The sequence below is a fragment of the Oncorhynchus mykiss genome, chromosome 1 (genome assembly GCF_057628025.1).
Source record: "Oncorhynchus mykiss isolate SJ-2025 chromosome 1, ASM5762802v1, whole genome shotgun sequence".
In the NCBI taxonomy this organism is placed as follows: Eukaryota; Metazoa; Chordata; class Actinopteri; order Salmoniformes; family Salmonidae; genus Oncorhynchus; species Oncorhynchus mykiss.
The window spans coordinates 55,389,354-55,414,914 of record NC_143022.1 but is presented as its reverse complement, the minus strand read 5'-3'; the positions used below and the strand labels follow the sequence as shown (position 1 = coordinate 55,414,914).

The following is a 25,561-nucleotide window of genomic DNA, read 5'->3' as shown; positions in this document are numbered from 1 at the left end:
TGAGGCTGGTAACTCTAATGAACTTATCCTCTGCAGCAGGATAAGTGGAATGTGGTAACTCTGGGTCTTCCTTCTTGTGACGGTCCTCATGAGATCCAGTTTCATTATAGTGCTTGATGGTTTTTGCTACTGCACTTGAAGAAACTTTCAAAGTTCTTGAAATTTTCCGCATTGACTGACCTTCATGTCTTAAAGTAATGGACTGTCGTTTCTCTTTGCTTAGTTGAGCTGTTAAGCCATAATATGGACTTGGTCTTTTACCAAATAGGGCCATCTTCTGTATACCACCCCTACCTTGTCACAACACAACTGATTGGCTCAAACGCATTAAGAAATTCCACAAATGAACTTTTAAAAATGCACACCTGTTAATTGAAATGCATTCCAGGTGACCTCATGAAGCTGGTTGAGTGAATGCCTAGAGTGTGCGAAGCTGTCAAAGGCAAAGAGTGGCTACTTCGAAGAATCTCAAATTCAAAATATATTTTTATTTGTTTAACACTTTGGTTTCTACATGATTCCATGTGTGTTATTTAATAGTTTTGATGTCTTCACTATTATTCTACATGTAGAAAATAGTACAAATAAAAACCCTTGAAAGAGAAGATGTCCAAACTTTTGACTATATAATTAATTTATACTCCAGACATTGCTCTACCTAATATTTATTCATTCCATTATTCTACTTTTTAGATGTGTATTGTTAAATATTACTGCACTGTTGGAACTAGGAACACAAGCATTATGCTACACTCGCAATAACGTCTGTGCCGAATACATTTGTATATTTTTTCATGCATTCACAGCCCCCCCCCCCCCCCCCTATCACGCTCACTTTTTGTTCTGGCACCTCCCGATTTACAAATGAAGTACTGCCCTGGGCACATGTAGGGTACATTCAACACCAAGGCACATACGCTGACTTCTCACAAATGCACACATTCAGGTTACAAACTAGGCCTAAGATCACTAGACAAAGCAAGTGCAACAATATTAGCAGGCTAGTTATTGGTTTCGTAACAATAGCTTAAATGGATCTGGAACCAGGCTACAACTGAAGTGGTCATCAAAAAAGGTCACCCCATCATTGAAAAGTATGAATAATTCTATAATACATTTGATTGACCATTGAAAATGTCATTTTATTTTTGAAATGACTTGACAATTGTTTTAGCAACTACATTTACATGTCAAAAAGCTGCAAATTCTTGTAATAAGCATCTTTTGTCCATGATAGCTTTTTCTCCACATATTTCTATATACATATTTACACATACATACATGATGCTTTGAGTTCCAAGTTAGACAAGAGTTGACTCATGATACAAGCCTTTTCCTTCGGATTAGCAAACAAATACCATAAAGGTTATAGCCTTAACTGATCACATCATAGCAAACCAACATTGACAAAAAAGTTTCTTCAATTTTGGGGGGGAAAATAATACAAGTGCATGTTGAAACCAGATGAGGCGGGCACTCTGAAAAAGTAAAACAGCTCCTCTGTCTGTTCATCAAAATACAAACGAGATCAGAAGCACAAAATGAAGGGATATAAAGAACACAGATGAAGGATCTTAATTTGAGCCAGTTTGCAACAGCAGGAAAATAATCCGGTTGAAACAGGAAATGTGAATAATGTGGACAAATAAATCTGTAGGGGTTGATTAAAAAACAATGCTGTCAAGGCAAATCAAGTCAGACATTTTAAAGCGGAAAGTACAAACTTCAGAAGCCTTTTTAAACCCTGAATACACAAGTTTGCATTTCCTGTTGTGCAGGAAAATTCTCAGCAACAACATTTATCCTACATATGTAAATGTACTGTACATTACTAAAGAGCACAATTTACGAAGCTTGATTGACTCACTCAAAGTTCATTTGTTGAAGCTGAGGATAACATTAGGCGTGGCGGCTGTATGTGGATGTGTGTGTGTGTGTGTGTGTGTGTGTGGACTACATAGTCTTCCTTCTTGAGCTATAATCAGGTTGTCAAAGAAAAGGATTGTTTCAGCATTGAAGGTCATCTGATTCCATTGAGAAAACCTTCAGATTCTGTTTAGGGAGGTGGACACACAGCAATGCAGCCAACCTGGGTTGTGTTCAGTAGGTACGAAACGGAAAGAAAAAACGTCCAAAATGGAGCGAAAAAAAAAGAAAACATGGAGGCACGATCTGAACTTCCCACAGATGTTTTTTTTTGCTAATAGTGTGCCCTAATGAACACGACCCTGCATTTTTACCTTGGAAGCTCGCCTACAGCCCTACAGTTGGCCTGCAGGTGAAGTTGCCATGGTGACCAGGAGACGCTTCTAGGCTGCTGTGGCGACCAGGTCGGAGTGGGTCAGGTCAAAAGGTCAGACTCCAGTGGCCACCTGGCTGTTGTAGTCGGTGGACTCCATCTTGAGGATGTACGGGATGATGCTGTCTATCTGCACGTTGCCGATGAGGCCAGCGAAGAACAGCTCCTCTGTCACCGCTGCACTCATCAGCCGCAGGGCCGGGAGACGCAGCAGCAGCTTGGATAACCTGACAGGTACATTTTAGAATGTTATGGATCTTTGCTTTGGCAATAATATTCATGTGAATGTCATGCCAATAAATCATTTATAATTGAAGGCAGGAAAGCATTCGAATTTGACAATTTAATTGAGGGAGGCAAAAACAGTGGTCGAGAAACAGAATTGGAAGATGAATGATCGAGGAAATGATGTTACAGTTGGATTTAGTGGTAGAATGTAGCGAGTTACTGACCGATAGGAGTCTTCTGGGTAGGTCCTGGTAACATAGTCCTGTAGCTCCATGTAAGCCTTCTCCTGGAACCGCTCGATCTGTAAGGTGTTGTCAATGCCTGGGTGGTCTATAGCATGCGCACACACACAGAGAACAAGTTCATTAAACAAAAGGAACGGTACCGCATCAGACAATCACCATGGTACCAAACAACCTTCACTGACTATCTACATGTTTCTATTTCACTGCTGTCTTTTATACACTGAACAAAAATATAAAAAAACACATGTAAAGTGTTGGTCCTATGTTTCTTGAACTCAAATAAATGATCCCAGAAATTCTTTATACGCACAGAAAAAATATTTCTCTCAAATGGTGTGCACAAATTTGTTTACACCCCCCCTTTGCCAAGATAACCCATCCACCTGACAGCTGTGGCATATCGGGAAGCTGATTAAACAGCACAATCATTACACAGGTGCACCTTGTGCTGGGGGAAAATAAAAGGCCAATCTAAAAATGTGCAGTTGCCACAACACAATTCTACAGATGTCTCAAGCTTTGAGGGAGCATGCAATTGGCATGCTGACTGCAAGAATGTTGCCATATAATTGAATGTTCATTTCTCTACCATAAGCCGCCTCCAACGTCGTTTTAGAGAATTTGGCAGTACATTCAACCGGCCTCAACTGCAGACCACATGTATTGCGTCATGTGGGCGAGCGTTTTGCTGATGTCAACATAGTGGCATTGGGGTTGTGGTATAAGCAGGCATAAACTACAGACAATGAACACAATTGCATTTTAAAATCGATGGCAATTTGAATGCACAGAAATACCGTGATGAGATCCTAAAGCCCAATGTAAGGCACATTTCTTTTAAGGTATAGGTAACGGGATGCAAATCTTTATTCCCAGTCATGTGAAATCCATAGATAAGGGCCTAATTCATTATTTAAATTGACTGATTTCCACATATGAACTCTGTAAAATCATTGAAATGGTTACGTTTATATTTTTGTTCAGTATAGTTCTTGGCAAAGACGCAGAACAAGTAGATTAAGCAAAAGGAAAGGGTGCAACTCCGCATTTATAATAACTCTCCCTTTCATGTACACAGCAAATCCATGGGGAGTCATGGTCCAGTGTACTTTCTTTTGTTTAAATAGTTTGCTGAGGATCTGGGAACTGTTGTCTGAAGGGCAGCACCTAACTACACTAAGAAGGGGCCAGGGACAATTCGCCGTGTTACTGCATGGGACAGACTCACCATTGAACAAGCTTAATAGTAAAAAATAATATATGTATAAAAATATTTTGTTTAAATTCAAAATAAATATATAGGCATAATCTGTGTCCAGGAGGTTGGCCCAATGAACGTAATCATGTGACAACATTTTTCACGGAAGTGAGTTGAGTCATGCAACAGTTTCTCATTTACGCTACATTGCCAAAAGTATGCTCGTCGAACATCTCATTCCAAAATTCTGGGCATTAATTTGGAGTTGGTTCCCCTTTTTGCTGCTATAACTCTTCTGGGAAGGCTATCCAATAGATGTTGGAAAATTGCTGAGGGGACTTGCTTCCATTCAGCGACAAGAGCATTAGTGAGGTTGGGGCACTTAGGTTGGGCGATTAGGCCTGGCTTGCAGTCAGCATTCCAATTCATCCCAAAGGTGTTAGATGGAGGTTGAGGTCAGGGCTCTGTGCAGGCCAGTCAAGTTTTTCTTGACGCTTTGAGCACAGGGGCATTGTCATGTCGATATAGGAAGCACAGAATCGTCTAGAATGTCATTGTATGCTGTAGCGTTAAGATCTCTCTTCACTGGAACAAAGGGGCCTAGCTCGAACTATAAAACAGCCCAGGCCATTATTCCTCCTCCACCAAACCTTAGTTGGCACTATGCAGTCGGGCAGGTAGGATTCTCCTGGCATCTGCCAGACTCAGATTTGTTCGTCGGACTGCCAAATAGTGAAGCAAGATTCATCACTCCAGAGAATGCGTCTCCACTGCTCTAGAGTCCAATGGCAGCAAGCTTTACGTCACTCCAGCAGACGCTTGGTATTGCGCATGGTGACCTGTACATAGCCCACCTATAACTTAGCCCAAACAACTACCTCTTTCCCTACTGTATTTTATTTATTTATTTTGCTCCTTTGCACCCCATTATTTTTATTTCTACTTTGCACATTCTCCCATTGCAAATCTACCATTCCAGTGTTTTACTTGCTATATTGTATTTACTTTGCCACCATGGCCTTTTTGCCTTTACCTCCCTTATCTCACCTCATTTGCTCACATCGTATATAGACTTGTTTATACTGTATTATTGACTGTATGTTTGTTTTACTCCATGTGTAACTCTGTGTCGTTGTATGTGTCGAACTGCTTTGCTTTATCTTGGCCAGGTCGCAATTGTAAATGAGAACTTGTTCTCAACTTGCCTACCTGGTTAAATAAAAGGTGAAATAAAAAAATAAAATCTTGGGCGGCTGCTTGGCCATGTAAACCCATTTCATGAAGCTCCTGACTAACAGTTCTTGTGCTGACGCTGCATCCAGAGGCAGTATGGAACTCGGCAGTGAGTGATTTTTACGTGCTATGCGCTTCAGCACTCAGTGTTCCCATTCTGTGAGCTTGTGTGGCCCATCACCTCTCAGCTGAGCCGTTGTTGCTCTTAGACATTTCCACTTCACAATAACAGGACATACATTTGACCGGGTGAGCTGTAGCAGGCCAGATATTTAACAAACTGACTTGTTGGAAAGGTTGCATCCTATAACGATACATCTGTCAGCAATGGGTGTGGCGGAAATGGCCAAATCCACTCATTTGAAAGGGGTATCGATATACTTTTGGCCATATAGTGTATCAGCACTAATTTCAAAACTAACACATAAAACGCTAGTTCCTATCTTTTCCCACTCTCTTCATGGATGCTTTGCACTGTCTGGAATGTGACCAATTACTCTTTGCAACACCGAGTTACATTATGCATCAGTCCCTCTTTATCACTCTCTCCAGCCACCACTCACCAGGGCTAAAGAGGACGATGGCTTTGAGGTAGGCGTATTCATACGAGTCAGGGGACAGTTTGGCCATGCTGTTACAGAACTCCTGCATCCTCCAGATGTGTTCCATCACCAGCTTCACTCGCTCTGGGGACAGCTTCTCTATAGGGGGGGAAACAGGGGAGCGTAAATCATTTAAAATACTATAAAACGCCCCCATGTTCTCCCACAACAAAAAGCCTACTGTGGCTCTGACTCAGCAGATGCTTCTCTGCAGGGGAGGGGGGGGGATGAACAAGAGGAAGACTGGAGAAGGACACTGGGGCTCTTTGTCTAAAATCCTTCCTCTCCTTCATATCCACCGATCTTTCAAAAAAAAAAATGACCAGGTGAAAGCTAGCCTAATGATGAGCTTCTCTTCCACCATATTGTTTTTCCCAGTCAAGTCTTTTCGAATCAGTCCAGATTATGATAAAGAGGAGACAACGAGGAGGACAAATTTTTATCAATTGAGATAGAGCCTGGAAATATGTTTGCTGCATAAATCACACTCTCCATACTGGAAGGCGCTTTGGATAAAAATCTGCTGGCAATTATTGTAAACACTGATAAATATGTATTCATTTGTACAATCCACCTCCTGTACCTTCTTGTAGGCTGGTTTGCAGGTGGTTGATGATGGCAGCCAGGATGGTGGCGACATTCATAACGTTGGCGCACTGAGCCAGGCCCAGAGCAAACAGCTCATTCCAACAAGCCTTCATCAGGTTAATGTCATTATCGAGACCACTATGGAGAAAAGACAACATTCGAAATGTTGGCGCATCGAGCCAGGCACAGGGCAAACGGTTTGTTCCAACAGGACTTCACCAGGTTAGTGTCAATATCACTGGGAAATACAGGATGCATTTAATTTATTAAAATGCATGCATGGAGAATATATTAATATACACTGCATTTAAAATCATAGAGGATGACACACAAATACTTCCATTTTGGTGCTCTGGCCAGTAGGCAGAACACGGCAGTTTGCACATACAGTGCCGGCGGAAAGTATTCAGACCCCTTGACTTTTTCCACATTTTGTTACGTCACAGCCTTATTCTAAAATTGATTAACTTGCCTGTTGACGCAGTGATTACAGCCTCGAGTCATCTTGGGTATGACGCTACAAGCTTGGCACACCTGTATTTGGGGAGTTTCTCTCATTCTTCTCTGCAAATCCTCTCAAGCTCTGTCAGGTTGGATGGGGAGCATTGTTGCACAGCTATGTTCAGGTCTCTCCAGAGATGTTTGATTGGGTTCAAGTCCGGGATCTGGCTGGGGAACTCCAGGACATTAAGAGACTTGTCTCAAAGCCACTTCTGCGTTGACTTGGCTGTGTGGTTAGGGTCATTGTCCTGTTGAGGTCCTGAGCAGGTTTTCATCAAGGATTTCTCTGTACTTTGCTCTGTTCATCTTTGCCTCGATCCTGACTAGTCTCCCAGTCCTTCCTGCTGAAAAACATCCTCATAGCATGATGCTGCCACCACCATGCTTCACCGTAGGGATGGTGCCAGGTTTCCTCCAGACGTGACGCTTGGCATTCAGGCCAAAGAGTTCAATCTTGGTTTCATCAGACCAGAGAATCTTGTTTCTCATGGTCAGAGTCCTTTAGATGCCTTTTGGCAAACTCCAAATGGGCTGTCATGTGGCTTCCATCTGGCCCCTCTACCATAAAGACCTGATTGGCGGAGTGCTGCAGAGATGGTTGTCTTTCTGCAAGGTTCTCCCATCTCCACTGAGGAACTCCAGAGTGTGACCATCATGAACACCTGACCATCAGGTTCTTGGTTAACTCCCTGACCAAGGCCCTTCTCCCCCAATTGCTCTGTTCGGCCAGGCAGATAGCTCTAGGAAGAGTCTTGGTGGTTCCAAACATCTTCCATTTAAGAATTAGAATTATGGAGGCCACTGTGTTATTGGGGACCTTCAATGCTACAGAAGTGTTTTGGTACCCTTATCCAAATCTGTGCCTCGACACAATCCTGTCTCGGAGATCTACGGACAACTCCTTCGACCTCACGGCTTGCTTTTTGCTCTGGCATGCACTGTCAACTGTGGGACCTTATATAGACAGGTGTGGGGCTTTCCAAATCATGTCCAATCAATTGAATTTACATCAGATGGACTCCTATCAAATTGTAGAAACATTAAGGATGATCAATGGAAACAGGATGCACCCTGAGCTCAATTTAAAACGTTTCATATCAAATGGTCTGAATACTTATGTAAATAAGGTATTTCGTTTTGTTTTGCAAAGACTTCTAAAAACCTGTTTACGCGTCGTCATTATGGGGTATTGTGTGCAGATTGTTGAGGTAAAACATTTATTTAATCCATTTTAGAATAAGGCTGTAATGTAACAAAATGTGAAAAGGGTAAAGGGGTCTGAATACTTACATCTTCCATTTACTTACATCTTCCAATTCAGTGGAAGAGAATTAGAGAGACAGAATGAGAGCAGTAGGTAGGTAGGGACTCACCCCAAGGCTTGAAAGGCAGGTATGGAGCGCGCCCAGTGCATGGACAGGAAGAGGAGCCTTGAGGCCGACTCACAGATGTAGTTCACGTTTAGGTACTCAGGCATGGGCAAAGGCATCATCAACTAAAGAGCGTGAGCAAGAGAGACATCATTATTGAGAAAGAATGGGCCTAGACATTAGACTTTTAAATTTAAAAAAAAAAAAGTTATTGATGAATTATATTTATTAATCCCTGCAGGGAAATGAAGTTGCCATAGCAAGTGAGTTCAGGGCCTCTTGATTCTTTAAGCACTCTATGACGTACTGAGAATACATTTCCATTTTAAGATAACACCTGATTTAAAAATGGATTAAAGTTATGGTCAGCCCCAGGGCCTTTGAGTGGGGTAGCATCCCAAGTGGCACCCTTTTCCCTTTATAGTGGACTACTTTTGAGCATGGCCCCTGGGCCTCACCTTGAAGGGGACGTGGCTGTCTGAGAGAAGGGGCCCCTCCAGCTCCACCACAGGGCCGGACTGGTCCCCTGACATCAACTGCAACGTGGCCTCCAGAGTGTCTCCCGCTGAGCCATCACCAGGATTCAAGGCCTTGGCCAGGGTGTCAAACGCTCTGGGGAGGTGGGAGAGCGAGACAACAAAACAAGTCAATCAACAAATTAGTGCTCGATTCACACTATAGTGCCGACTTAAACCCGAACTCTTCTGGCTCTGATGTTTTATTTTCTCATTGTCCTTTCCAGCACGGTTCCATCAATTATGGTGGATGCGTAATCAGGCCAGCTCAGTACATCTGTTTTGGCTCTGTAGTGTAGAAGCCCTTTACCCACACACACAAACACAAGTCAGTTCAAACTAGTACACTTAGTGCCTTCAGAAATTACTCAAACCGCATGACTTATTCCACATTTTGTTGTGTTACAGCCGGAACATGATTAAAATATATGTTCTATATCAAGCTCTCTACACACAATACCTCAACGACAAAGTGTAAACATGTTTAAACATATTTACACATTTAGTAAAAATTCAATACAGAAATCTAATTTACATAAAGTATTTCAGCGTAAATCAGAGCTTTCAACACCTGGATTATGCAACATTTGCCTATTATTCTTCCAAAAAATGATTTAAGATCTGTCGAATTGGTTGTTGATCATTACTAGACAACCATTTTCAGGTCTTGCCATAGTTTTGACCTAAATCTACCTCGGCTACTCAGGAACATTCACTGTCTTCTTGGTAAGCAACTCCAGTGCAGATTTGGCCTTGTGTTTTAGGTTATTGTCCTGCTGAAAGGTGAATTAATCATCCAGTGTCTGGGTAAGCAGACAACCAGATTTTCCACTAGGATTATGCCTGTGCTTAGCTCCATTTAATTTATTTTTTATCCTGAAAAACTCCCCAGTCCTTAGTGATTACAAGCATAGCCATAACATGATGCAGACACCACTATGCTTGAAAATATGGAGAGTGGTACTCAGTAATGTGTTGTATTTGCCCCAAACATTACACTGTATTCAGGACAAAAAGTTAATTGCTTTGCCACATTTTTTGCAGTATTACTTTAGTAATACTTTATTTATATTTACTTTATTGCAATCAGAATGCATGTTTTGGAAACAAAATTATTCTGTACAGGCTTCCTTATTTTCACTGTCAATTAAGTTAGTAACTACAATGTTGATTAATCCTCAGTTTTTTTCTACCACAGTCATTAAATCCTAATTGTTTTACCATTGGCCTCATTGTGGAATACCTGAGCAGTTTCCTTCCTCTCCGGCAACTGAGTTAGAAAGGACACCTGTATCTTTGTGGTGACTGGGTTTATTGAGACACCATCCAAAGTGTAATTTACCCATCTACCAATAGATGCCCTTCTTTGCAAGGCATTGGAAAATGTCCTTGGTCTTTGTGGTTGAATCTATTTGAAATTCACTGTTTGACTGAGGCATCCTACAGATATTGTATGTGTGGGGTATAGAGATGAGGTAGTCCTTCAAAAATCATGTTAAACACTATTATTGCACACAAAATGAGTCCATGCAACTTACTATGCGACTTGTTAAAGCACAGTTTTACTCCTGAATTTATTTAAGCTTGCCATAAGAAAGGGCCTGAATACGTATTTATTGTCTCATGACATTTCAGCTTTTAATTTTTTATTCATTTGTTTAAAAAAATTAAAACATAATTCCACTTTGACATTATGGGGTATTGTGTGTAGGCAAGTGACCAATAAATCTCAATGTAATCCATTTTAAAATTCAGGCTTTAACAACAATGTAGAAAGGCACTGTATTCATCTCTAAAAGTACTTATATTGTCTTTACTTTCTTAGAGGTAAAAATGTCTATTAGTGTTGAGGTTCAGAAAGTGAAACAGAAATAGACTGCAGAAAGGAAAACAAGCTTCAAGCTTGACAGATCTTGGGATAGGAAATATCTAACCAGCACGAAACCTAATTAACCGAGGCAGGAACACAGGAACCACATGGCCCTTGACTGGAAAAAATTCAATTTGAGCCCCATGATATACAGAAAACACAACCCCTAAGTTCCTTCTGATACACTCAGAACATTTATCAGCTCTAAAATCAGCACTGCTGATAGTCAATCCAAGCAGATTACATTTTACCTATTACAATTCTTTAAAGATGTTGGGAGAGGGGGGATGCTAAGCTGACATATGGAATTGTTTTAAGATGGTCATAATACGGATAATTTAGCTATTTGATTTGGAATTTTAGGTAGATTTTGGCCTTTACTACTGAAGCCCATAGAAACACATTGAATAACACATTCATAAATGGCAAAAGGACAGTCAAAATAAATAAGAAACAAGGTTTAAGTGTCAGTCTTAAATGGAGATGTAAAAACAAAATAAAATTTAAAAAACAGGAAATATTTTGAGTAAGAACAAAACTACCTTCATACTTCCATTCGTTTTTTTTTAAAACGGTACCTTCAGACGAGTCCAGTAACACTTGTGGTGGTCCTTGAGCAAAACAGAGCACCATTGTGTTTGTGAGAATCTCCCCTTTCCACAGTGGGGTCCCATTAGTTTATAGCCCAAACGATTCAGACAGTACCAAACAGAAGTCGGCACATTAACGGTACCGACTTCGGACGGGTCTCCTCGTAGAGAAAAACGGAGAACACCATCGTGTTCGTGAGTCTCCCCCGTAGGTCAAACCATACGGACACTGTAGACATTTACATAAGGCCGATTTTAGGGATGTATCGTGGTCTGACAAACACCACTCGAGCTCTGCCACCTTTCACACCAGATGCGGAAGTGCGACACTGGCGGATGCGATAGATTTGAGATGCAGCCAATTTTTTAAAAAACATGAATTTAAACTGACAGATTTTTATGTTTTTTGTTGTTGTTATGTAACTTCGATTTAAGCGACTCCAGGGGGTTAAAAATATATACAATCTGGGATCTGAGAATAAAACAAAATTCTAGAAAGTAGCTTTAAAATCCTGTATAAGAAATCTCCTCACCGCGTAATGTCACTGGCGGTCTGTTCGTCTCCTTGGAGATCCGTCATTGAGCTGTCTCCGTTGCTAAGGGTGTCGTCCACGCCCATTAGGTCATTGCCGTCTGTAATGTCACTCATCTCCCGGGCCTTGTTCAGGTGAGCCAGTGATGTCACCACGTTGGCCAGGGTGCTCAGGTCACCCTGACATTGGTCATTCTATGGAGAGGCACAAGGGAGAATCAGCACCACTATTAATAATGGAGTCCCAATCGTTTCTCATTTTAAATATTTGTGAATTATTTCCTTCCTTAGATAAAAACCATTGCCTGAAACTTTAACAGGATGCTCAAATCGGTTCAATCAGACCTCATCACAGACTAACATCCCAGTTGCTTTAACCGGCAGAATATCTATTGTCAAAATTAATCTATTGCCACAACTGAATTTCCTTTCTGGCTATCGGGAACAAATCCATAGTGCGGTTTCAATAAAACTGCAGTTTCCACTGATAAAATTAACAATTACATAGAGGGAAAGATATAGGAAGACTACCCATACCGAACTTTAAAATAGTATTTCTATGCACCCGCAATTTGTCCAATCGTAAATTGGTTTGGACATGATTCTTCCGGCCCGCGGCTGAGTATAAATATAAATACGGTGTCTCCTATTGCCCTGGAAGAGATGGTCTTCACTTATAGTGTGCCTCCAGAAAGTATTCATACCCCTTGACTTATTCCACATTTTGTTGTGTTACAGCCTGAACTCAAAATGCATTATATATTTATTTTTTTCTACACACAATACCCCATAATAACAAAGTGAAAACATGTTTTTAAACAGCTTTGCAAATTTATTGAAAATGAAATACAGAAATATCTGAAATCTATTTTACCCATTTAGAATTTAAGCAGTAACCCAACAAAATGTGGAATAAGTCAAGGGGTTTGAATCATTTCTGAAGGCAATGGGAGGGTGTTTTTTATTTTATTTTACATACTACATTTAACTTTTTGGCTCTGTGGTCTGTATGATTTGTATGTGTACTTAAAAAGTACACATTTTAAAACTCAAAAAGATGAGTTTAAGTCCACGGGTGGATGCGAGCTAACTATGAAATTAAATTAATTTGTATATTGTGCCCCCCACATGTGCTGCAGTTACTAACCGATTCAGGGGATGTCGGGAGCAGGATGGTGTTCTCCAGCTTGGGGAATGGCTGCTGGATGTTGAGGAGCATGCTCGACTCCAGCAAACTGGTTGATCTGCAAACACAAACACTTCAATTCTACCATCTAATCCCACAGAGATCTCGAAGGATGTGTTTACACAGGCAGCCTAATTCGGATATTTTGCCCAATTAATAGCAAAAGAGCTGATCGGTCAAAAGACCAGTTAGTGGAAAAATATCAGAATTGGGCTGCCTGTATAAATGCAGCCAAATGGCTATACAGTCATTCCGTTTACCCTAACCATCCTCTTCATTTACACTAATCTGGAAAAAAGGTTGAAGGCTAGCCTATTTTGGATGCGTTTAGACAGGCACCCCAAGTCTTTTGACCAATCACATCAGATCTGTTCACATCAGATCTTTTTCAGAGCTGATCTGATTAGTCAAAAGACCAATTAGTGAAAAAATATCAGAACTGGGCTGCCTGTCTAAACTCAGCCAATGTTGAGCTTCCACCCTATTGTTTTCACCTGTGAAGTATTTTCCAATCGGTGCAGATGAATTGGAGGTCCAATTAGGAACGATTGAGACTGTGAAACAGTGGTTAGTCTTATCAGATACTCAAGTGTCCACTCTAACAACAAAAATAAATGTATTTAAAAAAAATGGAGGGTAGTCGGAGGGCAGATACACGTGAACAGGAACAACTCCGATATAAAGTGGTTTTTTTTTGTCGAAGTTGCCGGGTTGTCACGTTTCCTACTTATATGTGCAACCTAAGCATTACGGAACTTCTATTTGATCAAATAAGCCACACGTAGCAAATAAGCAATTATATTTTTTTGTTAACCAAATTCAACCCTCTTACTTACTAACCTTCATACAAAAACTCCTTGCTCGGTGAGTGGAAAAAAATATTTTTAAAAGCCACCTGCTGGAGAAGACAGATTTTGGGACCAGTTATCCCTCTTGACTTCACCTCTTTCTCTCTGAGTGGACTCTATGGACTGATTTCTACATGGGAACACAGGTGTGTCCACTCCAGCTAATCAGTAACATCAACTAATTAATTAGGGCTCACACACACTGGTAACGCATCCCACACAGAGCTTACGGTGGAGTATGGACCCTGTGCCTTTTGAGGCTGTGTTTGGTGTGACCTCATGCGCCTATATTCCACCACTCCAAACCAACTTCCCCAATGAAATACATAAGAGTTGGTTTTATAATTGTATGCTGCGTTGCTCAATGCGATGGGGCCCTTAAGCCAGCTGCAGTACCTGGCTGTCTCCTTGTAGTACCTGGCGGTTTCCTTGTCGGTGACGAAGGTGGGCGTGGCAGCCAGAGGACTACACAGGTTCTTCCTGATGTAGATCTTCTCCGTAGATGCAGCACAATTGATAGACTTCTCTCTGGATACCTCCACCGGCTTCCTCTCACACTGAACGGCTGAGAGAGAGGAAGAGAACAGTTAACTTTAATCCGCCATGCTTATGTGCATTTTGTGATCGACTACATTGCAGTCAGACTACACAGAACCAATGATTTACAAGTCACCTTCCATCCCAAATAACTACTAATTATGGCTGTGTTTACACAGGCAGCTAAATTCAGATCTTCCAACAATTCATTTGCATATTTGAAATTTTCTTAATGTGTAAACAGCAAACAAACAAAAAAAACACATGGAATCTGAGTAATCTGTGTAAAAATAGTCTAAAGCTTTGGTCACACTGCAGGCCATAATGCTCAAATAAGTTTTGTTTTACAAATCAATTTTTGAATACTGACTATCCAAACAGCAAGTTACAAGTGACCAAACAGGATTTGGGTGTGTTCAGACAGCAGTCATTTGCGGACATGTCTACGCAAGTTGTCATAGCAACAATGGATGTGTGCGCAGTGGTGTAGGCTGATTGGTGGTGGTGCTCGTGCTTCCTATCACTCAGAAGTTATCAAGCTAAGGTGACAACAATGCCAGCCATGGACATTTCCCAGTTGCTTTGAATGTTAAAAATCATAGTGTAAGAACGCTTTTAAAGTTTCAAAGGATAAGATGATCCAACTTTTTGGCTAGCCACAGCAGTCAACTAGCTAGCTAGGTAGGCCTAGCTGTTTAGCACATTCACTCATTTGTTTGTAAACAATTAACATCCTAGTTAACTACCACACGTTTTTGTCAAAACTGTCAACAACATAGCTAGGAAGCAACAAGATATGCCAAATAACTAATAAATCAGACTTGACTGTTCAGACAAGCCGCGTGGCCAGTAATCTGATTTGTATCCGATTTCAAACTACCTACAAATGTGGTTTGAAATGTGGCTTGAAATATCTAATTCCATGTGCTTTTTGGCTGTTCAGACCGCAGAAAAAAGAATAGATTTTAAATCAGATATGCAAAATAAATGTTTTGAGTCACTTCAAACTGCCAATGTGAACAAGGCTTTAGTAGATCCGAATCCTGATACAAAACCATTCCTCCATATGCGACCTCTGCCTTGACCGCTCAGATCGAAAAATAATTGCTCGGAAGTGTCTTTTTTGCACATGACATGCCGTTATCATGAAAACCATCCCAAAATGTAAAAGTGACAGGATTTTAGCATTGCAACTGTGTGCTACTATGTGGACAGTCAGAAAGAAATATTGGAATATACAAATGAAATAAGATGATTTGGGTTCTTAGAGTGGGTGTGTAAAACAGCCTAGTAACAACTAGTAACAACACGGGGTATTGTGGAACATTGCAGATGTTGACAAACTGACACCCTTTCTTAAATGACATGTTAGAGAAGCATGTTTGTTTAACATTATATACCTATGTGAACGTCAGTAAGTGATTGGGGCAGGTACTCACAGTCCTGTTTCATGCCCAGGACCATGCAGCGCTGAAGTCTGCAGTACTGGCAGCGGTTCCTGTGGTGCTTGTTGATGACACACTCTCCGGACCCCCTGCATGTATAAACCAGGTTCTTCCTGATGCTGCGCTTGAAGAAACCCTTACAGCCCTCACAGCTCACTGCCCCATAGTGACGACCTGGGCAAGGAGAAGGGAGGGCGACAGGATCAGTCACACAACGAGAAGAGAGGGTTCAAGAAGGGTCAGACCAGTTCAAGTGCATTTCATTCCTACCTGAGGCCTTGTCTCCACACACCACACAGTACTCCACCACGGGCTTGGAAAGGGCCTGGTCTGACCCTTCCGTCACAAACTGGAAATACAACGCACACAAAAAGCAAAAGAGGCATTCATATCAGATGTCAAAGATACTTCTAGGGGCCTGTTTCCCTCACAGATTAAGCATTGTACTGGACTAAATGGACTGTCAATCCTTGCATATAGAGTGCTGTCTAATATGAATTTGAGAGGGGTTACATTTCCCTAACCCCATCCCTCAGCTGTATACCAAAACAAATGGCGGGCGGTTGTTTGACTGAAAAACTGATCAGAGATCGTAGCTTTAATCTATGCTAGGGGAACCAGAATTTTGTGGATAGCAATATTCTGAATAGAAGGTAGTAAGAGACTAGAATATTGGTGGTGCAGGCCGAGGCCTCTACCTGGATCTGCTGGCCAGCCAGGTCAGGGGAGGCAAACAGCAGCTGATTTACCCCTGAACCGTCTGGGGCCGCCAGGATCACCTTGCCCAGGGACGAGGCCTCTTGTTTGGCTAGGATTACCTTGCCTGCCGTGGAGTAGTCTGCGTTAGCCAGGATGAACTGCTGCTTCCCACCAGAACCCTGCTCCAATGCAGTGACGATCTGGATCTTCTGGCCCGTGGACTGGTCTGTCACAATCTGGAAGGAAAGGAGAATATTCAATATATATGAGAATAACAGAAATACTTCAGCCAAATTATGTTGGGTTAGTATACTGTCTGGAATCTAACCCTGATGCTGTACGTTCTGCTATTGTTTAACCTTGAAGTCATATGAAGGTACTAGTCATGCGGATGTTGACAAATAATAGCCTTGACCAATAGTTTAGGGGTAAGGGATAACCTGAGACGTGGAGGTCACAGCCATGTCTCAGGGCAGGAAATGACCTGTCCGTTACACTACCTGGATACGGTGTCCCATCATGCCACCATCAGCTGACACCAGCTGAATCCTCTGAGTCTGTCTGTCCATGACGCTGATTCTGTTTCCTTCTGCTGCTGCTCACATCAAAGCCCCAGGAGGCACATCAAACTGTGTAGGAAGGAAGGAATGTTTCAGTTACTGGGTATGCATTGAAAATCGATGATAAACATATTTGCATCAGAACAAGTTCTCAGAGAGTGAGATGTGTAGCAAATGGGCTTATTAATATCATAGCAAAACACAAAATAGACAAAATATAGTTAGTACTAGGCCATACAGATGGGCCAGTAACAGGTCTATACAATGAGAGGACAAACATAGGCCTACATTCTTACATACCATAATTATGGACGTCAAATGTTCAGGCTGCTGCACAGACACTATGGCTCTAGTGTAGAGCGCCCGGTAAAACGTTGTTTGAGAGCCTTTTTAAACTCTCTAAATGGTTAAATTAGTGAGAAAACCACGTCATTGTTGCAATGGTTTGTGATTGGGCAACATATACTATCATCTTAATTGACATGTTGAATTATTTTGCCATATAAACGTATTTTGAATTGCGCTAATTTCCCTAATGTGGACCGTTTGTGTTACTACCTTACACAAACTTGCATTTTCACCCCATAAAATTTTGTGGAATGACATCCTATTTTGCAGATCAGATTGGTGATGTTAGAATAAAAGTTTAGTCATCACGATAACATAAGATCGATTACTTTAAAAATATATATCAATATCTTTGGTGTTGTACCGTTAATTTTGTCACATGCTGGGGTGCGCAGGACTTGCATGCTGACCAAACCGGCCACATAGCGTACACGAATGTTGCAGAATAAATGTTATTCAATCATTTCATCCAAACTGCTCGCGCGCGTAGGACTGTGACGGTCATGAAATTGTCAGCCTGTGATTGTCAAGCTAACAGTAACTGCTGGTCTCACGGTAAATTTACCTTTAATTAACAAACATGTTTAGCAGCTCTTGGCTTCCACACAAAAGCTACAAGCCGCTGATGCATACCTTTGGAACATCTACATTTTAAAAAGTCTAATAAATACATGTAATATAGCCTACACCATTACAATAAATGTATTATTTATTTTAGACAGGTCTGAAGAAACACTCTATGAAGAAAATGCAGTCTATTTCAGAAGAACAGAATAGCATACTGTGAGTTGCGCTTATGTTAGGCCCTGATCTGGCTATGACATGTGGCTGTGGGCTACAGTAGATACAAATCCCCTTGTGGCCGTAATGCCCCCTAAAAAAAAAACATTTTTAATGCCTTTTGCAGCGAAAGTGGCCGTTGTGCCCTTGGGCTGAATATAATAATTATAATCCCCTTCGCCCGGCTGCCAATCACCGTGCTCCGAAGCACCGCTCAGATATCTCAATTTTGATTAGCCAATACCCGTCACGTGATCGGTTCCTTCTCACAGGCATATCAACTCCGAAGTAGGCTACAAGTGAAGACAGACACATTAGGGACGCAACTGCGTGCGTCCTTCTTATCGAATTCCGAGGTGCATATTGAAGATGTTAGAACTGTCCACATTTACTTTGTCAGCTAACAAGATGTGTAGGCCTAACGAACAGCAAAAACACTAGCCTATGGGGTGGCAGGTAGCCTTGTGGTTAGAGCGTTGGACTTGTAACCAAAAGGTTGCGAGATCGAATCCCCGAGCTGACAAAGGTAAATATTCTTCCTAGGTCATCATTGAAAATAAGAAGTTGTTCTATACTGACTTGCCTAGTTAAAAAAAATCTGCTAGTACAAAAGTCGACCTATTCTATTGGTCAACTTGTGCAAGAAATAAATACTCCAAACATACTCTGGGATGTGATAGATTCCAAATGAAGGCAATGAGGCTAATAAACAGATCAGAACATTTAGCTTAATGTTGATAAACTACTGGGCCATTTCTTCACATTATAAGAGCAGCAATGTGCACACAAGCGTGAACGTTCCAAGAAGCAATTAGCAGGAAAACACTTTTCTTAAAAGTGACTGCAAATGCGATTATGCGAAAGGCGGTAAAAATGATCTTCCCTAAATTGCATACCAGTTAGGCTCTACACCGGCTGTAAAGCAAATTAAATGTGCTTAAGTTATTTGACCACTTTAGTTGTGATACAAACCGTATCAGCATATAGGTCTATGGGCTAGGCTACATGAGGTGTGCGACTATGATTTGGAAAAGTTGTAAAAAATAAAAAAGGCATGCACTGTTTCTTGCCTTACTGCACACGCTGGGAATCATTCACAACTGATAGGCTAATAGTCACCCATCAGACTATTCTTAACTTCAAAACGAACTTTATTTGTATTGAAAATGAATACAACAACTGTAGACTTTACTGTGAAAAGTGCTTACTTTACAAGCCCTTAACCAACAGTGCAGTTCAAGAAGAGTATTCATTTAATATTCAAGAAAAACATTTACCAAGCAGACTACAATAAAAAATTAATAACAATAACGAGGCTATATACAGGGGGCACCGGTACCGAGTCAGTGTGCTGGGATACTCAATGTAAATTGTCCGGTGGTGATTTTATTTATTGTTCAGCAGTCTTGTGGCTCGGGGGTAGAAGCTGTTGAGGAGCCTTTTGGTCATAGACGTGGCGCTCCGGTACCACTTACTGTGTGGTAGCAGAAAAAACAGTCTATAACTTGGGTGACTGGACTCTCTGACAATTTTATGGGCTTTCTTTTGACACCTTGTATAGGTCCTAGATGGCAGGGAGGTTGGCCCCAATTATGTGCTGGGCCGTTCTCACTACTCTCTGTAGCGCCTTATGGTCAGATGCCGCGCAGTTGCCATACCAGGCGATGATGCAACTGGTCAGGATGCTCTCGATGGTGCAGCTGTAGAACCTTTTGAGGATCTGGGGACCCATGCCAAATATTTTCAGTCTCCTGAGGGGGAAAAGGTTTTGTCGTGTCCTCCTCACGGCTGTTTTGTGATGTTTGGACCATAATAGTTTGGAACTTTAAACTCTTTAAACTCTGGATTTTTGGGGGCCTGTTCGGCTCGCCTTTTCCTGTAGTCTACGATCAGCTCCTTTGTCTAGATCACACTGAGGAAGAGGTTGTTGTCCTGGCACCACACTGCCAGTTCTTTGACCTCCTCCCTACAAGTTGTCTCATCGCTGTCGGTGATCAGGCCTACCACTTTTGTGTCATCAGCAAAAGTAATGATGGTGTTGGAGTCGTGTTTGGGCACACAGTCGTGGGTGAACAGGGAATACGGCAACTGCTCCGCCCTCAACCGTAAGGCTCTCCAGAGGGTGGTGAGGTCTGCACAACGCATCACCGGGGGCAAACTACCTGCCCTCCAGGACACCTACACCACCCGATGTCACAGGAAGGCCATAAAGATCATCAAGGACATCAACCACCCGAGCCACTGCCTGTTCACCCCGCTATCATCCAGAAGGCGAGGTCAGTACAGGTGCATCAAAGCTGGGACCGAGAGACTGAAAAACAGCTTCTATCTCAAGGCCATCAGACTGTTAAACAGCCACCACTAACATTGAGTGGCTGCTGCCAACACACTGACACTGACTCAACTCCAGCCACTTTAATAATGGGAATTGATGGGAAATGATGTAAATATATCACTAGCCACTTTAAACAATGCTACCTTATATAATGTTACTTACCCTACATTATTCATCTCATATGCATACGTATATACTGTACTCTATATCATCGACTGTATCCTTATGTAATACATGTATCACTAGCCACTTTAAACTATGCCACTTTGTTTACATACTCATCTCATTTGTACATACTGTACTCGATACCATCTACTGTATCTTGCCTATGCTGCTCTGTACCATCACTCATTCATATATCCTTATGTACATATTCTTTATCCCCTTACACCGTGTACAAGACAGTAGTTTTGGAATTGTTAGTTAGATTACTTGTTGGTTATTACTGCATTGTCGGAACTAGAAGCACAAGCATTTCGCTACACTCGCATTAACATTTGCTAACCATGTGTATGTGACAAATAAAATTTGATTTGATTTGAATACAGGAGGGGACTAAGTACACACCCCTGTGGGGCCCCAGTGTTAAGGATCAGTGTGGCAGATGTGTTGTTACCGACTCTTAGGAAGTCCAAGTTGCAGAGGGAGGTGTTTTGTCCCAGAGTTCTTAGCTTAGTGATGAGCTTCGTGGGCACTTTGGTGTTGAACGCTGAGCTGTAGTCAATGAACAGCATTCTCACATAGGTGTTCCTTTTGTCCAGATGAGACAGGGCAGTGTGGAGTGCGATTGAGATTGCGTCATCTGTGGATCTGCTGGGGCGGTATGCGAATTGGAGTGGGTCTAGGGTGTCCAGGAGGGTGGTGTTGATGTGAGCCATGACCAGCCTTTCAAAGCACTTCATGGCTACCAACGTGAGTGCCACGGGGCAGTAATCATTTAGACAGACTTCCTTGGGCACAGCGACTATGGTGGTCTGAAACATGTCGGTATTACAGACTTGGTCAGGGAGAGGTTGAAAATGTCAGCGAAAACACTTGCCAGTTGGTCCGCGCATGCTTTGAGTACACAGAGTAATCTGTATGGACAGCAGGTGCTCTCGTGCATGCTTCAGTGTTGCTTGCCTCGAAGCGAGCATAAAAGGCATTTAGCTCATCTGGTAGGCTCACGTCACTGGGCAGCTTGCGTCTGGGTTTCCCTTTGTAGTCCGTAATAGTTTCAAGCTCTGCCAGATCCAGCGAGCGTCAGAGCTTGCCTTTACATATACTATATTTGTGAAATTAGTTTCAATTTAGAATGGACCATTTTGTCTCGGAACAGCAGAAAGAGAAGGGGATAACTAGTCAGTTGTACCTGTTGTAAAGCAAAGGAATGTGCTTAATATTAGGAAAGTTGAGAAATAAATAAAGTAGGTCTAGCCTATAGAAAGTTGATGGGATTTGCATTGCAGTGAGAGTGATTAGCGGGACAATAGAGTGCTGAGTACCAGACAGTTAGCAAGTTTGGTAGGCTGCTAATGAGCATCAAAGCTTGAGCATGTGGAATTTGACTGGAGTCATGACTCTTGACCGCTGGTGTGGCGGTAATAGGGTCACTGTAACAGCCCTACACATGCGTCAACAGTCACTTGAGAACTTGGTTCTATTTTAGACGCTTGGTGTGCTGCAAGTCCTGCCTCTCCCATCGACTCATTGGTTTTTACAAGCATCACATTGGTGATTGAACGATGAACAAGATCTACACACTCCAGTCCAGTTGGTGGCAGTAATGCACCTTAAAGTTGGTTGCCATCCACCTGTCAGGTGTAGCATTTCAAGAAGCTGATTAAACAGCACTATCATTACACAGGTGCACCTTGTGCTGGGGACAATAAAAGGCCACTCTAAATGTGTCGTTTTGTCACAACACAATGCCACAGATGTCTCAAGTTTTGAGGGAGCGTGTAAGTGGCATGCTGACTACAGGAATGTTCATCAAGAGCTGTTGCCAGATAAAGGAATGAATATTAAATTACCATAAGCTGCCTCCAACTTTGTTTTAGAGAATTTGGCAGTATGTCCAACCGGCCTCACAACCGCAGACCATGTGTATGGCATTGTGTGGAAGAGCAGTTTACTGATGCCAACATTGTGAACAGAATGCCCCTTGGTGGGGTTATGGTATGGGCAGGCATAAGCTACAGACAACAAACACAATTGCATTTTATGGATGACAATTTGAATGAACAGAGATCCTGTGACGAGATCCTGAGGCCCATTTTTGTGCAATTCATCCGCCTCCATCACCTCATGCTTCAGTATGATAATGTCGCAAGGATCTGTACACAATTCCTAGAAGCTGAAAATGTCACAGTTCTTCCATGGCCTGCATACCATTGAGCCTGTTTGGGATGCTCTGGATAGACGTGTACACCAGTGTGTTCCAGTTCCCACCAATATCCAGCAACTTCGTACAGCCATTGAAGAGGAGTGGGACAACATTCCACAGGCCACAATCAACAGTCTGATCAACTCTAAGGGAAGAAGACGGGTCGCGCTGCATGAGGCAAATGGTGGTCAGACAGATAATGACTGGTTTTCTGATCCACACCCCTACCTATTTTTTAAAGGTATCTCTGACCAACAGATGCATATCTGTATTCCCAGTCATGTGAAATCCATAGATGAGGGCCTAACAAATGTATTTCAATTGACTGATTTCCTTATATGAACTATAACTCAGTAAAATCTTTGAAATTGTTGCAGTAAAATTTTTGTTCAGTATAGATAAGCCCCCTAAAGGTCTCCTCTAAACAACCAAGTAGATGTTATTCCAAGTTTCATTGTGGCCTTTGAATAGTGTTAGTTTAAACAGTGCTACACCCCGAACGTTTGCCTCCTGTCCTATTGATTTCAACCTCACATCGATGGATTAACAAAAGTGTTGAGTTACACTTAGCCTACCGCGTTGGAGACCCACTTGAATTTAAAAAACTAAATTACATGATGACAGTGTTCTGAAGGTTGTCCTCTAACCAGTTGATGTATAAAAAAAAAACATCTCCAGTTTCCGTATGTTTTTTTGAGCACATTTCTGAGTGATTTATTGCCATTTGTCAAAACTGGGTTTTCGGTGTGTGTGCAGTTTATAAGGTCTTCATTTTTAAACAAAAAAAATGCAAGTAATATTGTTATTATTGTGGCACATGTGTAGATTGATATTCTGAAACCTAAACATGAAATCTGTTTCTGCATATTGGTCATAGATTTGGACACAAACTGCGGTTTGACATTAGGATATTTATCAAAATGTCTTGTCAACTTACATTTTAGATATAGACATTGAACTTTGAACATTCATTTCCAATGGCATTCTACTTAATCCGGTAAAACGAGTCCAAAAACGAGCTGTGATTTATTTGGATCATAACAGACATCACCAAATCGGGTTTGCCCTGCCAATAACAATAACGAACGTTACATTTGTTAGTGAATATGGGTCCGTTTTACTAGCTAGCAAGCAACATGTTTTTGAAATGCCTGCCCATGTCCTATGCAGGAAGCTAGCTAGGTCGTTCGTTGCTACTAATGTGAGAAAACAGGAGGGTTAGTCAATCTAGTACAGACTATTTTTGTTTTGACTTAACTTCGTGAGAGTAACGACGTTAGGGGTTGATCAACTCGGAATGTGCATGCTAGCCGAGTAGCTAACTATGGGACACACCGTGGTATAATTGCACGGCCTAGCATGCTTGGTATCTGCATTTGTGGCCGTCTTCACCAAGCTGAGAAATACACAACATGTAGTTCGTTAACTAGCCTTACATTAATATCGATGGTTGTAAGTACAACAAACACGCTCTGGTCTAGTAGCTAACTATTTAAAATCGATACGGAAGATAAAGGTATTTCTTTTCCTGTAGGTGAAAGGTCAACATTGAAGGGTTAAAGCACGCTAGGGTTCAAGGCCCATACCAAAACGCAGCCAGCGAGTGGCGGGACTTCGCGGTTAACAACAAGGAATAAGAACGCACAAATGTAACGGTAGCTAGGAATTGAAAATCAATTTGGAACCGTTTCAAATTGTTGTTGGTCCAATACAAACGAACATTTAGCTAGGTGTTCATATTTGAACATCAGCTTCGGAAATCGAACCAATTTCTTCGCGCTAGGTAATTTTAGTTAGCATTCTCGTACAGGATTCACAGCTAGCATACACGTTTTAGCTAATAACTGATTTGTTATTTAGCTAATTTAGCTAATAACCGATTTGTTTGAGTTAGCTAACTACACTGTAGTTTAGTGCCAAATAACACCGAGTATCCGTATGGTTTTGATATCTCATTACTTGCCGGTTTTGGTGCACTCTTGGTCCGGAATCAATAGCAAAGTCTACGAACTAGCTACGTTAGCTAATGGCAGCTTCCCCTCGGGCTGCTGGCTTGGCAAATGTATTCTTCATTATGTGATGCATGACGTGTTTTTTCATGGCAGCTTTCGCGCACAATTCAGTTGTCTTACCTGCTCTGCTTGTTGTACGCTGTTTGTATAGGTAATACATTAATGTTATTTTTCTGTCTTTTGCTCCTGCTTCAGGCAGGGTCAGAGTTCGTGACCTTTTTCCTCAAAACACGTTGTGATGCTTCTGCGCATTAGCTCAAACACCCGGGCATCGCGAGTCGGAAGGCTTGCAAAATGTAGCGTATTCTGTTGAATATCACAACTGAAGGCTTTTAAACCGAAGTTGTGGCCTTTCCGTGATCCGCATGACTTTTTGTTTTGAGTCCTGGTGTATCCTCAGTTCAACCATGTCATTCGAGTTTTGCAATTAATGACAATGTAGCTAATGCCGTAGTGTGTCACCTGCTGTTACACAATTTCTTATATTATTTCATCCCCTGCTGTTGGTCAACTGTGTTTACAGTAACTGTCCAGTGTTTCCAGATGTATGGCCTATAATTAACTACAATATGACTTAAATAGTTTTCCTGGAATTAAGTATGTTTAATAAAAAATAAAGCTTTTCTATGTTGGATTGGCTGATTGGCCAGCTCCTCCTCAGGAGGAAATGCAAGT

At 41.7% G+C, this 25,561-nt stretch overlaps 1 protein-coding gene across 13 annotated transcripts; it reads right to left on the bottom strand.

The window, feature by feature from the left end:
- Window positions 1-1,121: 1,121 nt before the first annotated feature.
- Window positions 1,122-25,555, bottom strand: LOC110525096 (nuclear receptor subfamily 2 group C member 1). 13 transcript variants are annotated; one of them, XM_021605046.3, is made up of 14 exons: window positions 25,007-25,555; window positions 16,987-17,115; window positions 16,486-16,722; window positions 16,058-16,136; window positions 15,782-15,961; window positions 14,202-14,370; window positions 12,919-13,015; window positions 11,773-11,966; window positions 8,723-8,876; window positions 8,268-8,389; window positions 6,389-6,531; window positions 5,767-5,904; window positions 2,752-2,857; window positions 1,122-2,526 (listed from the first exon to the last, which is right to left on the bottom strand). In XM_021605046.3, exons 2-14 carry the CDS (start codon window positions 17,053-17,055, stop codon window positions 2,355-2,357), a joined length of 1,860 nt encoding a protein of 619 aa, XP_021460721.2. In that variant the 5' UTR covers window positions 17,056-17,115; window positions 25,007-25,555; the 3' UTR covers window positions 1,122-2,354. The 13 variants fall into 13 exon arrangements, with proteins under 13 accessions (XP_021460721.2, XP_021460741.2, XP_021460757.2 ...); XM_021605066.3 differs by having other exon boundaries at window positions 14,223-14,370; XM_021605082.3 differs by having other exon boundaries at window positions 16,606-16,722.
- Window positions 25,556-25,561: the final 6 nt, after the last annotated feature.